This window comes from Dendrobates tinctorius, unplaced genomic scaffold, assembly GCF_039654945.1.
Source record: "Dendrobates tinctorius isolate UK_male_01 unplaced genomic scaffold, ASM3965494v1 ptg000060l, whole genome shotgun sequence".
NCBI lineage: Eukaryota > Metazoa > Chordata > Amphibia > Anura > Dendrobatidae > Dendrobates > Dendrobates tinctorius.
The window spans coordinates 4,664,793-4,680,198 of NW_027361728.1; the positions used below are offsets into that span (position 1 = coordinate 4,664,793).

General features: G+C 46.1%; 1 protein-coding gene across 3 annotated transcripts in view; it reads right to left on the reverse strand.

Moving 5' to 3' along the window:
- LOC141092477 (probable cation-transporting ATPase 13A5) overlaps positions 1-15,406 on the reverse strand; it is a 510,776-nt gene that overhangs the window by 191,882 nt on the left and 303,488 nt on the right. For all 3 annotated transcript variants that reach the window (XM_073578644.1, XM_073578645.1, XM_073578642.1), the window contains one exon: positions 187-311. In XM_073578644.1, coding sequence (XP_073434745.1) covers positions 187-311 — 125 coding nt within the window. The remainder of the gene's footprint in view (positions 1-186; positions 312-15,406) is intronic.

A 15,406-nucleotide genomic window follows, 5' to 3' on the forward strand; every position in this document is an offset into this window, starting at 1 on the left:
ATTGTTTATCACTAAACCGATAATATTTGATGCACTTAGTGTTTGGCACTGCTCACTTCTACATCAGAAAATGAGCAGGGCTCCTGATGTTGTGTCTGCTCAATGTAGACAACTGATGAATGTAGACAACAACTTCAAGCACATTCATTATCTCATTTGAAGTTTTATACAAATTCTCATCCATACCTGTGACCATGATTGTTCTTATGTTTGCAGATTTAAGTTCATGAAGAACAGGTTTTGTTTCAGACTTCAGTTTATTTTCCATGATCAAAAAACCCAGGAACTGAAGCTCTTTCTCTACATCTTCTCTGGAAAGAATAAAGTTCTTAAAATTAACAAATGAATTCTGAGATAATTAATTGACATTTAAGAGATACCTAAAGTATACACATTATAGTGTGCAACATGCAAACATTATCCTTACAGTTTAATCTTTAAAGATTCCATAATAACAGAGTCTTTACCACAGGACTGGCGTGTAGCAAATGTGGTGCCAATATTCAAAAAGGGAGAAAAACTGAACTTGGAAATTATAGGCCAGTAAGCTTAACCTCTACTGTGGGTAAAATCCTGGAGGGTTTTCTAAGAGATGCTATACTGGAGTATCTGAAGAAGAATAACCTCATGGCCCTATATCAACTTGGGTTTACGAGGGACTGATAAGCTTTTATGCAGAGGTAAATTCTGGACTGGATCAAGGAAATGCAGTGGACGTGGTGTATATGGACTTTTCAAAAGTTTTTGATACAGTGCCACACAAATGGTTGATGCATAAAATGAAAACAATGGGGATAGGGGAAAATATGTGCAAGTGGGTTATAAGCTGGCTTAGGTATAGGAAACAAAGGGTGGTTATTAGAGTTGAGCGAAACGGGTCGAAAAATTTCAAAAGTCGCCGACTTTTGGCAAAGTCGGGTTTCATGAAACGAAACCCAACCCTAGGATGAGGTCGGCCACGAGGTCGGCGACTTAAGCGCCAAAGTCGCGTTTCAAAAGTTTGTTTTGCGCTCTTTTTCAGCCAATCAGGATCCAAGGACACTGTGGGCAGCGTGATGACATAGGCAGGGGTCACCACCATCTTTCAGAAGGGCATGCAAGTGATTGGCTTGCTTTGGTGGGCGTCACAGGGGGTATAAAAGGGCGTGCACGCCGACCACCATGTTACTCATGCTGATCTCAGAATAGGGAGAGCTGCTGCTGCTGATGATTTTGTAGGGAGAGCATTAGGCAGGGAAGAAGACACCACAAACTGCTTCTGCTGCTAGCGATTTTACCTGTACAACACACCAGTCACTGTGTGTGCAGCGCAAGTGGAGGCTATATTTTGCTGTATCAGCGGTGTTGGTTGTTAGGCTGCCTTCTAAGGCTTCCTGACGGCTGCATTGCTGTTTACCCACTGCTCTGCAAACTGCTTTTTTAAAAGCAATCCCAATTTTTTTTTTGTCCTGGTGAGGTACTGAGCGTGCATTTTTTCACACCATACAGCGGTGCACACTCCTCACACAGTACCGTGTAACGGCTGTTATCACAGCCACAGTGAAGCTATCTGTGTGTCACTCTGTAAGGATAAGTCGAGGACATGTTCCGTTCTTACAGACCTGCACCTTCTAGTTTTGTCTAGCTTTCAAACAGTTAAATATATTTGCTGTTTGATCACATTCAAAACTATAGAGAGACAGCGTGTGTCAGTCCGTATACTTAAAAAACACGGAGCTTGACAATTTTACGTACACCGGACAGCCGTGTACGTGCACGCTCCTCTCTCAGTACCGTGTAACGGCTGTTATCACGGCCACAGTGAAGCTATCTGTGTGTCGCTCTGTAAGGATAAGTCGAGGACATGTTCCGTTCTTACAGACCTGCACCTTCTAGTTTTGTCTAGTTTTCAAACAGTTAAATATATTTGCTGTTTGATCACATTCAAAACTATAGAGAGACAGCGTGTGTCAGTCGTATACTTAAAAAACACGGAGCTTGACAATTTTACGTACACCAGACAGCCGTGTACGTGCACGCTCCTCTCTCAGTACCGTGTAATGGCTGTTATCACGGCCACAGTGAAGCTATCTGTGTGTCGCTCTGTAAGGATAAGTCGAGGACTTCTTCCGATCTTACAGACCTACACTCTAGGGAGATTCCTATTCTGCCCAATTCTGTATACACCTTGTAGTTTGTCATACACTAGCCAATTTCTGCCTGTGACATAGCGCTGTGATATTCACTGGGCCTCACACAATCCAAAAGTGTCCAGTGTCCACAAGTGTGTGCTGAAATTCAAAATCTCTGTTATACTCTAGTCACATTTTTCACACCTGCGACATTAAGCCTGTGACATAGCGCTGTGATATTCAGTGGGCCTCACACAATCCAAAAGTGTCCAGTGTCCACAAGTGTGTGCAGAAATTCAAAATCTCCGTTATCCTTTAGTGACATTTTTCACACCTGCGACATCGAGCCTGTGACATAGCGCTGTGATATTCAGTGGCCCTCACTCAGTCCAAAAGTGTCCAGTGTCCACAAGTGTGTGCAGAAATTCAAAATCCCCGTTATTCTCTAGTGACATTTTTCACACCTGCTACATCGAGCCTGTGACATAGCGCTGTGATATTCAGTGGGCCTCACACAATCCAAAAGTGTCCAGTGTCCACAAGTGTGTGCAGAAATTCAAAATCTCCGTTATCCTCTAGTGACATTTTTCACACCGGCGACATCGAGCCTGTGACATAGCGCTGTGATATTCAGTGGGCCTCACACAATCCAAAAGTGTCCAGTGTCCACAAGTGTGTGCAGAAATTCAAAATCTCCGTTATCCTCTAGTGACATTTTTCACACCTGCGACATCGAGCCTGTGACATAGCGCTGTGATATTCAGTGGGCCCCACACAATCCAAAAGTGTCCAGTGTCCACAAGTGTGTGCAGAAATTGAAAATCTCCGTTATTCTCTAGTGACATTTTACACACCTGCGACATCGAGCCTGTGACATAGCGCTGTGATATTCAGTGGGCCTCACACAATCCAAAAGTGTCTAGTGTCCACAAGTGTGTGCAGAAATTCAAAATCTCCCCTGTCCTATAGACACCTTGTACCTTGTTTTACATTACTATATAGTTTGTTGGATTTTGTCTACATTTCTACCAAAAATGAGGAAGGCTGGTGGAAGAGGCCGTGGAATTGGGCGGGGGTTGGCAGCTGGTAATGATGGTGTTGGTGGTGGATCTGATGGTAGTGGCAAAAGCAAAATAGGACCGAATGCAGGAGGTGTTGAGCCTGCGTCATTGTCTGGCTCCACAAGGCCTCGAAGGCTTAGTTTTCTAGGAGTTGGCAAACCGCTTTTAAAGCCAGAGCTTCAGGAAAAAAGTTTTGTCTTACATTGCTGACTCAGCCTCCAGCTCTAGCGCCTCCTCTTCTGAAGTTGTAAAAAATAAAAGCACTGAGTCGTCATTGGAGGCTCATGTTCATGAACCACACCCTTCTTTGTGTCCTTCACCCCAACCAAGATTGAAGGATGACGCAGGCCATACTACTGATTACTCCATGGAGCTGTTTTCACATACCATGCCTGGATTATCAAGTGAAATGGTGAATTACCCAGGCCAAGATGAATCTGACATGGAGTGCACTGATGCACAGCCACTGATAGATGATTCTGCTGGTACATTCACTCAGAGCACTACATTGTCCTCGCAGTGTACAGAGCCAGATTCTGACCCTGATGAGACTCAGGTGCCCCTTCCCGCACACTATACCACCATACACGGTGACACAGAGGAAGGTGCACATGACATTGAAGAGGAGGTGATGGATGACCCAGTTGTTGATCCAGATTGGCATCCATTGGGGGAAGTGGGTGCTGCTTCCAATAGCTCAGATGAGGAGGAGGAGCATCCACAGCAGACAGCGACATCGCAACAGCTGTTATCTGGCAGGCCCGGAGCACTCCAAAGACAGGTTCCAAAAATCAAAAGAGTTGCTGGACAGCTTGTCCAGAGGGTCAAAAGATCACAGCGTGCTAGGCCGCAAAATGTCTGCCAAAGTAGGAAGAGTGCAGTGTGGCACTTTTTTGAACAAAATCCTCATGATCAGGCCAAGGTTATCTGTAAGAAGTGCGCAAAGACCTTTAGCTGAGGGAAAAATCTGAAAAATTTGAATACCAGTTGCATGCTTATACATTTAACCAGCATGCACTTGCAAGCGTGGACACAACACCAAACCTCTAGTACCACATGTGCAACTGATCACAAAGAAGGTAGTCAGCAATGCTACATTGTTTCCCCCACTGTAAGCCCACCGGTTAGCACAGCAGCAAATGTTGAGGTGTCGTTGCAAGGCCACAGCAGTCAGGGAATCCCACTGTTATATCAACGAAAGACTGAAAGACTGTCGCTGTCTGCTGTGGATGCTCCTCCTCCTCATCTGGTGTTATTTCTGATGGCCTAATCAGAAAGAACACCAACTGCATCACCATCATCAACCCTCTCTCAGTCCGCCCTGTCCACCGCTACTTCCACCATATGCAGCTCTCAAGTCCAGCTCACCCTCCCAGACACTATGAGTAGGTCAAGAAAGTACTCAGTCTCTCATCCGCGTACACTGGGTTTGAACGCCCACATTGCCAAACTAATCTCGCTAGAGATGATGCCCTATCGGTTGGTGGAAAGCGCAGCTTTCCGCGAACTCATGGCCTATGCAGTACCACGCTATGACCTACCCAGTCGCCGCTTCTTCTCTCGCAAAGCCATCCCAGCCCTCCACCATCATGTGAAAGACCGCATTGTCCATGCACTCAAGCAGTCAGTGAGTGGAAAGGTGCACCTCACAACTGATGCATGGTCCAGTCGGTATGGCCAGGGCCGTTACATGTCCATCACTGCACATTGGGTTAATGTGGTGGATGCAGGGTCCACAGGGGACAGCGGTGGTGGGACAGTGCTGCCTAGCCCACGGTATAGGAAACAGTTGGCTGTAGGTGTTCGACCCTCCTCCTCCTCCTCAAGAAGCGAAAGCTCGTCCACAGAGCGCAGTCTTACGAGCACTCCATTTGCAGCTGCCACTGTTGCACATGAGGTGTCCCCCTATCGAGCAGCTAGGGGAAAGCATCAGCAGGCTGTGTTGCAGATGATGTGTTTGGGCGACAGACACACCGCCGAGGTGCTGGCCGAGTACTTTCAGCGACAAACTGAGTCATGGCTGGGCAGTGTTTATCTTGAGGCAGGCAAGGTAGTTAGTGATAACGGCCGTAATTTTGTGGCAGCCATAGCCCTTTCAAAACACAGCCACATACTTTGCTTGGCTCACACCTTGAACCTGGTGGTGCAGTGCTTCCTCAATAATTATCCGGAGTTAACAGCCCTGCTCCAGAAGGTGCGAAGACTGTGCCCGCACATCCGCCGGTCACCTGTACACTCCATTCATATGCAGAAGCTGCAGCGATTGCTCCACCTTCCCAACCACTGCCTCATTATCGACATTGCAACAAGGTGGAACCCCACCCTGCACATGGTTGAGCGGCTGTGCGAGCAGAGGCAGGCCATAATGCATTTGTGGGAGGATACATGGCCAGGCACTTTTAGAGCAGACATGGAGTTGACAGGTGTGTAGTGGTTGAAGCTGAAAGACCTCTGTAAAGTCCTTCAGTGTTTTGAGGAATGCACATGGCTGGTAAGCGCAGACGACGCCATCCTAAGCATGAGCATCCCACTTATGCGTCTGCTCATGCAAACTTTGATGCACCTTAAGGAGCAGGCGTCTGCAGCCAATGTTAACGAGGAGGAAGGGGTGGAGGGAATCCTTGATGACATTCAGCCATTGTCTGCTCAGGGACCTCTCCTGGACAAGGTGGAGGAAGAAGAGGAGGAGGAGGATGATGATGGGGATGATTACTTAGGGGAGGAGGATGCATCTCATGGGGCAAGTGAAAATGTTGGCGTGGCAAGGTCTGGTACAGGGTTTGTGTGTGACTGGAGAGATGTGGATTTGACAGAAAGTGCACCACCACCCAGCACTCGCAGTGCATCATTGACACCGGGAACATTGGCCCAGATTATGCCTTGCAGATCCTAAAAAGGGACCCACGCATTGCCAAAATGATGAACGATGATGACTACTGGTTGGCCAGCATCCTGGATCCACGCTATAAAGGCAAATTACAAAACATCATGCCACAGGAGAACCTTGACCTAATATTGGCTACTAAACAAGCAACTCTGGTTAACCGGTTGGTTGAGGCATTCCCAGCACACAGCAGCGGTGATGGTTCTCACACGAGCCGTACGGGCCGGGGGCAGCTTGACAGAGGTGTTCATGGTACACACAGCAGAAGTGGCGTTGGAGACAGGGGTTTCATGACAATGTTGTGGACTGATTTTTCACGGACTGCTCACACAACTGGTAATACTGCATCGATGGAAAGTAACAGGAGACAGCAGTTGTCAACTATGGTTAACAACTACTTTTCCTCCCATATGGATGTTCTCCCGCACAGGTCATTCCCCTTTGACTATTGGGCCGCTAAACTGGACACCTGGCCTGAATTGGCACAATATGCCTTACAGGAGCTCGCTTGCCCAGCTGCAAGTGTGCTATCGGAAAGAGTCTTCAGTGCAGCTGGATCAATCCTGACAGAAAAAAGGACCCGTCTGTCAACCCAAAATGTGGATGATCTAACCTTCATTAAAATGAACCATGCATGGGTTTCCAAGGATTTTGTCCCACCTTCCCTTGATGACACATAGGTTGCCAGAAAAATGGCTTGCTTTGGTCCTCCTCCTATTCCGCGAACTTGACCTATTTCGCCTTTTGCAGCAGCTGAATGACCCACATCTACAAATGCCACTTGGTAATCCTCCCTAAGTGGGCGCCCCCCCCATGGCTGGGGTCACCACCTAGCGCACAAAACCGTGCGAATGCTGTTGCCTTGGACAGGTGGGTAGGCCGACTCTTGGGCGCGGGCACTGGCATAGGGTCCCTCATAGTGCAATCAAGTGTCTCTGACAGTGGTGGTGCACACCCGCCGTCAGACACACCGCCGTACTATGAGGGGCCCAGTGAGTGCCAGTACCGATGCCCACGAGTGTGCCCCCCTTGCTTGGGCAGGGCCCCAGCATTTGCAATGTTTACCTCTCCCTGCTCCTCCGCTGTGTAGTCTGGGCTGTCAAATCCTTCACTGGGACTGCCACTACAAATTGATTGAACTGAAAGATGATGGTTAAGATGTAGCTATGCCCTGTCCTGCTGGCCGGGCTCTAGCTCCAGATGATCAGTGGCTTCCATTTCTTATGGACGTCGACTCACAATGACATGCAGTGGTGGTTTATCATCAGCTTTCACAGTTTTCCTACTCACAAACGTGTGACATTCCGACGCACATTTCAAAATGTGCCCTCTCATGCCAATCAAATAGAATCGCCTACGGCCTGTGGCTTCTGTCTTTTGCACTCCAAAGTTACGTGACAGATCATGATAGCCAGTGAGCACCATGTTTACATCGCTCCCTGTGATAAAAATTGGATTGAGATGAGTAACAGTGATGGAATCAACGGAAGTGCGATACAGCAAGACTTTATTCACAAAAAAATGTTTTCACTGTCTCAACACACAAATTAATTGAGGGTCATCATCGCCTATGAGAATTGTGACGGAAATTTTTCCCGTGAATAATAATTCCTATATTTCTGCAATCAATAGCCTTTATGTCACTAATTGTATGCATCTCATTTCCTATTGCGAAGAGGCTGGACTGTATTACTGAGACAGAAGTATATATGAAGATTTAAAAATAACACCAAAAGTATATAGTTGTGTACGCCTCAAATCCATTTCCTTTTTTCCACTTTTTAGATTGCTGTGTAATCCATACTGAGAACATGGAGATTTTACATGTTTAAACTATGCTATATATACCTGCTATCCAGTGATAAAGTACCCTTTCTCAACTTTGTACAATCTGGTCAAATCCATACTGGGCCTGAGAACATCTGAGTCTGCCTCCTGATTTAATGTGTAAACTAGGCTACATATATACGTGTTATCCGGTGAAACTGTACCCTTTAAATTAACTTTTATTCCAATATTAAAAACCTGGATAGTACCAATATAGGGAGCAGGGTACATAATATTTTGAACATACAAATTGTGCAATATATCAGGGCACTACACTCGCCCTAATAGGCCCTAGTGCGTCCCTTCCTTGCCGCGGAGGTTGGCACCCTAATATATGCGATATGGCGCCCCCGCTCAACGTCGGTGACCCTAATAGCACCCTGTACAACCCTAGTCGACGAAGAGGATACACAAAAAAACACAAACACACACAAATCCCGAAAAAATGACCCCTAGTGGAGAGACCATGTACTGTCTCTAGGAGTACACCTAATCTTAACACAGAGTGGAGGGTATATATCCACCCTAATATCTCGTAGTAAAAAATGCTTATGGTTGCAGCTCAATTAGAACCTTATCTCGTAGGAAAAAATGCCAAATGCTGCATAGATGACAGACTGTAGCTTTCTAAAAAAGCGTTTACACATAGCAATAATGCATAGATTAAATCCAACAGGAGTTCATCAGGAAAACATATTTGCTGATCTAGCGTGTCCAAGGGACATAATAGTCCTCAAAAATCACAATAGACACAATAATCTCTTTTATAAACAAGTATGGCAAAAAGCACCATTAAATTCATTCATGGGATGACCCAATTACCCAATAAACAAATTGCCATCCATCAGTCTGTCAGCATAAAAAAATCAAAAAATACTTATCAGCCATCAGATGATAACGAGCCCAGCCCGACGCGTTTCCCCCTCTTAGATGTTGAGGGTTCATCAGGGGCAAAAGAGCGCAAGGGGTCTCATCACCCCAGCCGAATGATCAATGCAGTGTGGGCTCGTTATCATCTGATGGCTGATAAGTATTTTTTGATTTTTTTATGCTGACAGACTGATGGATGGCAATTTGTTTATTGGGTAATTGGGTCATCCCATGAATGAATTTAATGGTGCTTTTTGCCATACTTGTTTATAAAAGAGATTATTGTGTCTATTGTGATTTTTGAGGACTATTATGTCCCTTGGACACGCTAGATCAGCAAATATGTTTTCCTGATGAACTCCTGTTGGATTTAATCTATGCATTATTGCTATGTGTAAACGCTTTTTTAGAAAGCTACAGTCTGTCATCTATGCAGCATTTGGCATTTTTTCCTACGAGATAAGGTTCTAATTGAGCTGCAACCATAAGCATTTTTTACTACGAGATATTAGGGTGGATATATACCCTCCACTCTGTGTTAAGATTAGGTGTACTCCTAGAGACAGTACATGGTCTCTCCACTAGGGGTCATTTTTTCGGGATTTGTGTGTGTTTGTGTTTTTTTGTGTATCCTCTTCGTCGACTAGGGTTGTACAGGGTGCTATTAGGGTCACCGACGTTGAGCGGGGGCGCCATATTGCATATATTAGGGTGCCAACCTCCGCGGCAAGGAAGGGACGCACTAGGGCCTATTAGGGCGAGTGTAGTGCCCTGATATATTGCACAATTTGTATGTTCAAAATATTATGTACCCTGCTCCCTATATTGATACTATCCAGGTTTTTAATATTGGAATAAAAGTTAATTTTTAGGGTCAAATTCTTTTTGCTCTCGTGGTTTTTTCAGAATATTTGATCCAATAATCGTTTGAGGTTTTTTCTGAAACTGTACCCTTTATCAACTTTCTACAATGTTGTTGAATCCATACTGGGCCTGAGAACGGCTGCCGAGCTGTTAAGCAAGCTACAGCACGTGTGGTTTGGACACGTAATTTTTTCAGGAATGACGGTTAGGCCTAACTCCGGAATTGCGGTTGACTTGAACTTACTGGGAAATCATCGTTTGCGGGGAATAATCTGAATCCCAGATCCCCATCACTAGCAGAGTTCAGCAGGTTATCTGCACCTGTAAGGGACAAAAGCTGGTACTTTCAGTGCAGCATGCATGCATCCCCAGACATGTACTGGAATGCTAGACCTGTTATTGCTCGATCTCACGTGCCACAGCCTCGCGTATCCCTCTAGTAAGCTTGTCGCGTACCGCGGGGCCATGACGGAGTCTCGGTCGTTAACGGAATAAAGCTGAGAAATCGCTAGCACAACTACAAACGGATATACCACACCACACACAGAATCGACAAAGCTTGCAATCTGTCCATCTTTTCTGTAGCTTGTATGGTAGTGGTTTCCCGGGTGCAGTCCAATTAAGCCACAGGCTCCACTCCTGGTGGTGCCCTTTTGGACATTCCTTTAAGGTTCAGCTTTGCAATCATACTGCCCCCAGAAACCAAAAACTTTGCCTTCAGGGACGCTGTTTGGAGGTTCGTGGGAATAACGCCGCCCGATCAGCAGTCGGCATATGGGTCGCCCTCCCAGGGCTGTGGGGTACTCGGTACCAGGCCAGTGTCAGTGGGATGTGTCACAGCAGCGGTGACCCGGACGGTGGCCCTGGGCGCCCATGTAAATGGCGTGGTATAATGGTAAAGAGTTTATATAGATAGTTTGACGCCACCTGTGGTGTTCGGCAACATAGATGTTAGGCCGACACTGCATGCAGATCCTCTGGGACTGATGGTGTTGTGCAGCAAAGATGGTGAAGCTCCCCACAGGTGGAGCTGGAGTCCCAGGGAAGTGTAGATGTAGTGATGGGGGAAAGGCACAGGTGGTGTAGGTGCTGGTACCCACATGTAGCGGTGCTGGAATAACTGTAGGACAAGCTTTACTCACAGTCTGCAGGTTACACAGATGCCTGCCTCCGTGCTGTGTCCTCCAGGTCAGGACCTCTGCCAACCTCCGGGACCAGAATGGAAAGCTCCCTTCCAACACTCCGCCAACATGTACCTTCCTGAACGTCTCCTTTCTAGCTCTTGTGGGGGAAGCACTCACAGGATGGTGGTTCACTGAAACGCCTCCTGGTCTAACAGATGTTCCTCAGACTTTACTTGTATGGCAGACAGCTGTAGCCTTTTCCTTCTGCCTCGCACACGTTGATGCTGGGGCCTCCGAGCCTTAGTTGGGTACAGAGCATTTATAGCTGCTACTTCCCCTGGTTTCTGCTGCAGGAACGTCAGTGTCCCTACAAACTCGGAGACCGGAATCCGGACCATGCGCTCCAGCTAGGAGTGAGCCTTAACTCTGCTCATCCTCCAGCTCCCCTTCTCACGTCCACACACTTCCCCTTCCCTGCACAGAGTGCCCTAACTTACCTCCTCCCGAGCACAGAGAGCAGCTCCACAGCAGTCAGGTTCAGAGGTCTCCCTGCTGGCCTGGAGTGGGAAATGTGTTGTGTGTTGGTTTCACTGCTAGAGAGATCCTTCGTTGCTCCCAAGCTTGACAACATACTCCCTAGGAGGAAGGCAATGCCACAGTGGTGACCGTACTCTTGGGGACGCCACAAGTGCACTGAGGCCCAGGCACTGCTGGATGATGCTGCTGGTACATTGACCCAGACCACTATATTCCCCTCGCACTCTACACAGCCAGAATCTGACCCAGAGGAAACTCAGGTTCCCCTTCCCGCATACTATACCACCTTACACGGTGACAAAGAGGAAGGTGCAGATGAAAGTGCAGGTTCCTTGAGCAGGTGGGGGGGCACACTCATGGGCGATGGCACTGGCACAGGGCACCGCATAGTACACAAAAGTGTCTCTGCCGGTGGGAGGGCCTAAACAGCCAACTGCAGTGAGATGGAAGATGGGGACGACAAGGAGTTCAGAGTAGTGCAGGGATTACCTAGCAAGGAGATTATGTAATTGTTTTCAATGTTGGGACAGCAATTTTTGGGGAGCACTATACTCTGGTGAATGATATATGGGGCCCACCATACACTGGAGCATTCCAAAGGTGGACATCAGACACTGGAGCAGCATTTACAGGGCCCATTATACACTAGAGCAGTAGAAATGGGGCCCATTATATATGGAGCATTATTTGGGCCCATAAGACAGTGGAGCTTCATCCATTGGGACCAACATATACTGTAGCATTATGTGGAGCTCATCATATACGGTTTGAAACATTATATGGGAATAATTATTCCGTATGGAGAAATATATGGGCCTCATTACTCTGTATAGCGCACTAAGCGCTGGCTATAATACTGTATGGAGTTATATACTGTCCGTTTTTGGAGGTATTGGAGAATTTAAAATGGATATCAGTCATGAGATGTAAGAAGTGAAGTATTTTTCATTGTACTATACTGCTATTTCTCTGCCGTATCGGAGCATCATGAGTTGTGGTATGTGTTAAAGGGGCGCTCTTTGGCCCTGGGCCCACAAAAACCTGGAGCCAGCCCTCCCACCCACAACTGTAGCCAAACAACCCCCATTTTTCAGTGCGTAACTAGTATTATGAAGTTAATGAAGGTTGACAAGCTTCAGTAACAAGAATTTATGCTTTTGGCATTCAAATGGGCACTGTTGGTGTGTTTCCTGTCCTCCTCTCACTGCCGACTTTAATTCTCCATTGACTTACATTGGGTTTTGTGTTTCGGGACGACCCCGACTTTTCCCTATAGTCGGCCGATTTTGCTCGACCCCACTTTTGGAAAAGTCGGGTTTCATGAAACGAAACTCGACCCTAAAAAGCCAAAAGTCGCTCAACACTAGTGGTTATTAATGGAGCACACTTGGACTGGGTCGCGGTTATCAGTGGGGTACAGCAGGGGTCAGTATTGGGCCAGCTTCTTTTTAACATATTTATTAATGACCTTGTAGGGGGCACACAGAGTAGAATTTCAAGAATTGGCAGATGACACTAAACTCTGCAGGATAATCAATACAGAGGAGGACAATTTAATATTACAGGAAGATTTATGTAAATTAGAATCTTGGGCTGATAAATGGCAAATGAGCTTTAATGGGGATAAATGTAAGGTCATACACTTGGGTAGAACAAATAAGATGTATAATTATGTGCTTAATTGTAAAACACTGGGCAAAACTCACTGAAAAAGACCTGGGTGCATGGGTGGATGACAAACTCACATTTAGTGGCCAGTGTCAGACAGCTGCTGCAAAGGCGAATATAATAATGGGATGCATTAAAAGAGGCATATTTGCTCATGAGGAGAACATAATTTTACCCCTATACAAGTCACTAGTGTGACTTCTGTGTACAGTTCTGGTCTCCGGTGTATAAGAGAGACATAGCTGAACTAAAGCGGGTGTAGAGAAGAGCGGCCAAGGTTATTAGAGCACTGGGGGGGTCTGCAATACCAAGACAGGTTACTACACTTGGAGTTATTTAGTTTGTAAAAAGAACGCTTAGGGGTAATGTTATTATAATGTATAAGTATATGAGGGGACAGTACAAAGACATTTCAAATGATCTTTAAACTCTTAGACCTGAGACGGAGACAAGGGGGCATCCTCTACGTCTGGAGGAAAGAAGGTTAAATCATAATCACAGATGTGGAATCTTTACTATAAGAGCAGTGAGACTATGGAACTCTCTGCCATATGATGTTATAATGAGTGATTCACTACTAAATTTTAAGAAGGGACTGGATGCCTTCTTGAAAAGTATAATGTTGCAGGTTATACAGCTCTGGCAAATATTAGGAGACCACTGCACAGTTTTATAAAAATCAGCTTCTCTACATGTCTGACAGCCATTCCATTCCAGTGTCAGTTGAATTCCAACCACAGTACACCTGATTCTACTTAATGTGCTTCTGATTACTTGATTCCCTGAACCAAATCTTATTTAATGAAGGAAAGTATTAAAAAAAACATGCTGTGGTGTTCGCAATCATCTTGCAATAGGACAAGCTGGATGGCAAAACAAGTGCTAGTAATATCCCAAAAGTGATAGGAATTAAAAAATAACATTTAACCATGCCAAAGGAGTTGAAAAGAAAAGTCTTAAGGGAGGAAAAGAAGGGAATAAATAGACAGCAACTAAAAGAGGACTGAAATCCTCCAAAAATAAAAAAAACAGCAGAAAAAAATGCAGCAATGTATTTACCTGCCAAGGCCTCCAGCCAAATGCACTTCAGGGTGCAGCAGGCCCATGAGGTTAAGATGGCAGTAACACAGGTGCCAAAATACTGATGAGACAGCCACTCACTACCTACCAATCCATGGAGGGGGTGGCTGCTTAGTATATGATTGCACAATGAGGACTTGTATGTAGCACTGTTTGCACAGTGGAGATGCACAGCATCCAGGTTACAAGCCTATTAGTGACACCCTTCTATTAGATCAGGCGGGCTGCCCAGCGCTATCAAGATGCATCCCATGTGAACAGGCACCACAGTTTACAAGACATACCCTGTGGACAGAGCTTGATTGGAGCCAATTTCATCCTACAACAGGACAATGACCCAAAGCACACCTCCAAATTATGCAAGAACTATTTAGAGAAGAAGCAGGCAGTTGGTATTCTATCTGTAATGGAGAGGCCAGCGCAGTCACCAGATCTCAACCTCATTGAGCTGTTGTGGGAGTAGCTTGACCGTATGGTATGTAAAAAGTGCCCATCAAACCAAACCAACTTGTGGGAGAGGCTTCTGGAAGCATGGGGTGAAATTTCTCCAGATTACCTCAGAAAATTAACTGCTAGAATGCCAAAGGTCTTCAATGCTGTAATTACTGTGAAGGGAGCATCCTTTGGCGAAAGCAAAGTTTGATTGTGCAAATGGAATAGACAACAGATGGAAATTATTGGCAATTATCAAGACACCATCAATAAAGGAGTGGTTCTGCAGGTGGGGACCACAGACCACATCTCAGTACCAATGCTTTCTGGCTGATGTTTTGGTGACTTTTGAATGTTCGTTGTGCTTTCACACTTGTGGTAGCATGAGATGAACTCTACAACCCACACAAGAGGCTTAGGTAGTGCAGCTCATCTAGGATGGCACATCAATGTGAGCTGTGGCAAGAAGGTTTGCTGTGTCTGTCAGCGTAGTGTCCAGAGGCTGGAGGCGCTACCAGGAGACAGACCAGTACACCAGGAGATGTGGAGGTGGCCATAAGAGGGTAATAACCCAGCAGCAGGACCGCTACCTCTGCCTTTGTGCAAGGAGGAACAGGAGGAGCACTGCCAGAGCCCTGCAAAATGACCTCCAGCTGTTGTGAGTTCATTTTTCCCTTCACCATTGAGGTCTGATGAACTCCCTCCTCTGGTGAAGGAAGGTAGTGAGGCTGATTACCAAACACCTGGGCAGCTAGATAATGACTGGGTGGCTGGAATTGAGGACTGGATATAAGGCTGCCAACGCCCTTCTTCCTGGCTGGTGATTTTCCTGCTGGATTCTTGGAGACCAGTCTGATTCCTGCATCTCAAAGCTAAGTTTTTCTGCTCTGCTTTGTAATCTTCAGTTTTGTTTTTGTTTTGCCTTGTTTTTTGGGAGTTCTGCCATCC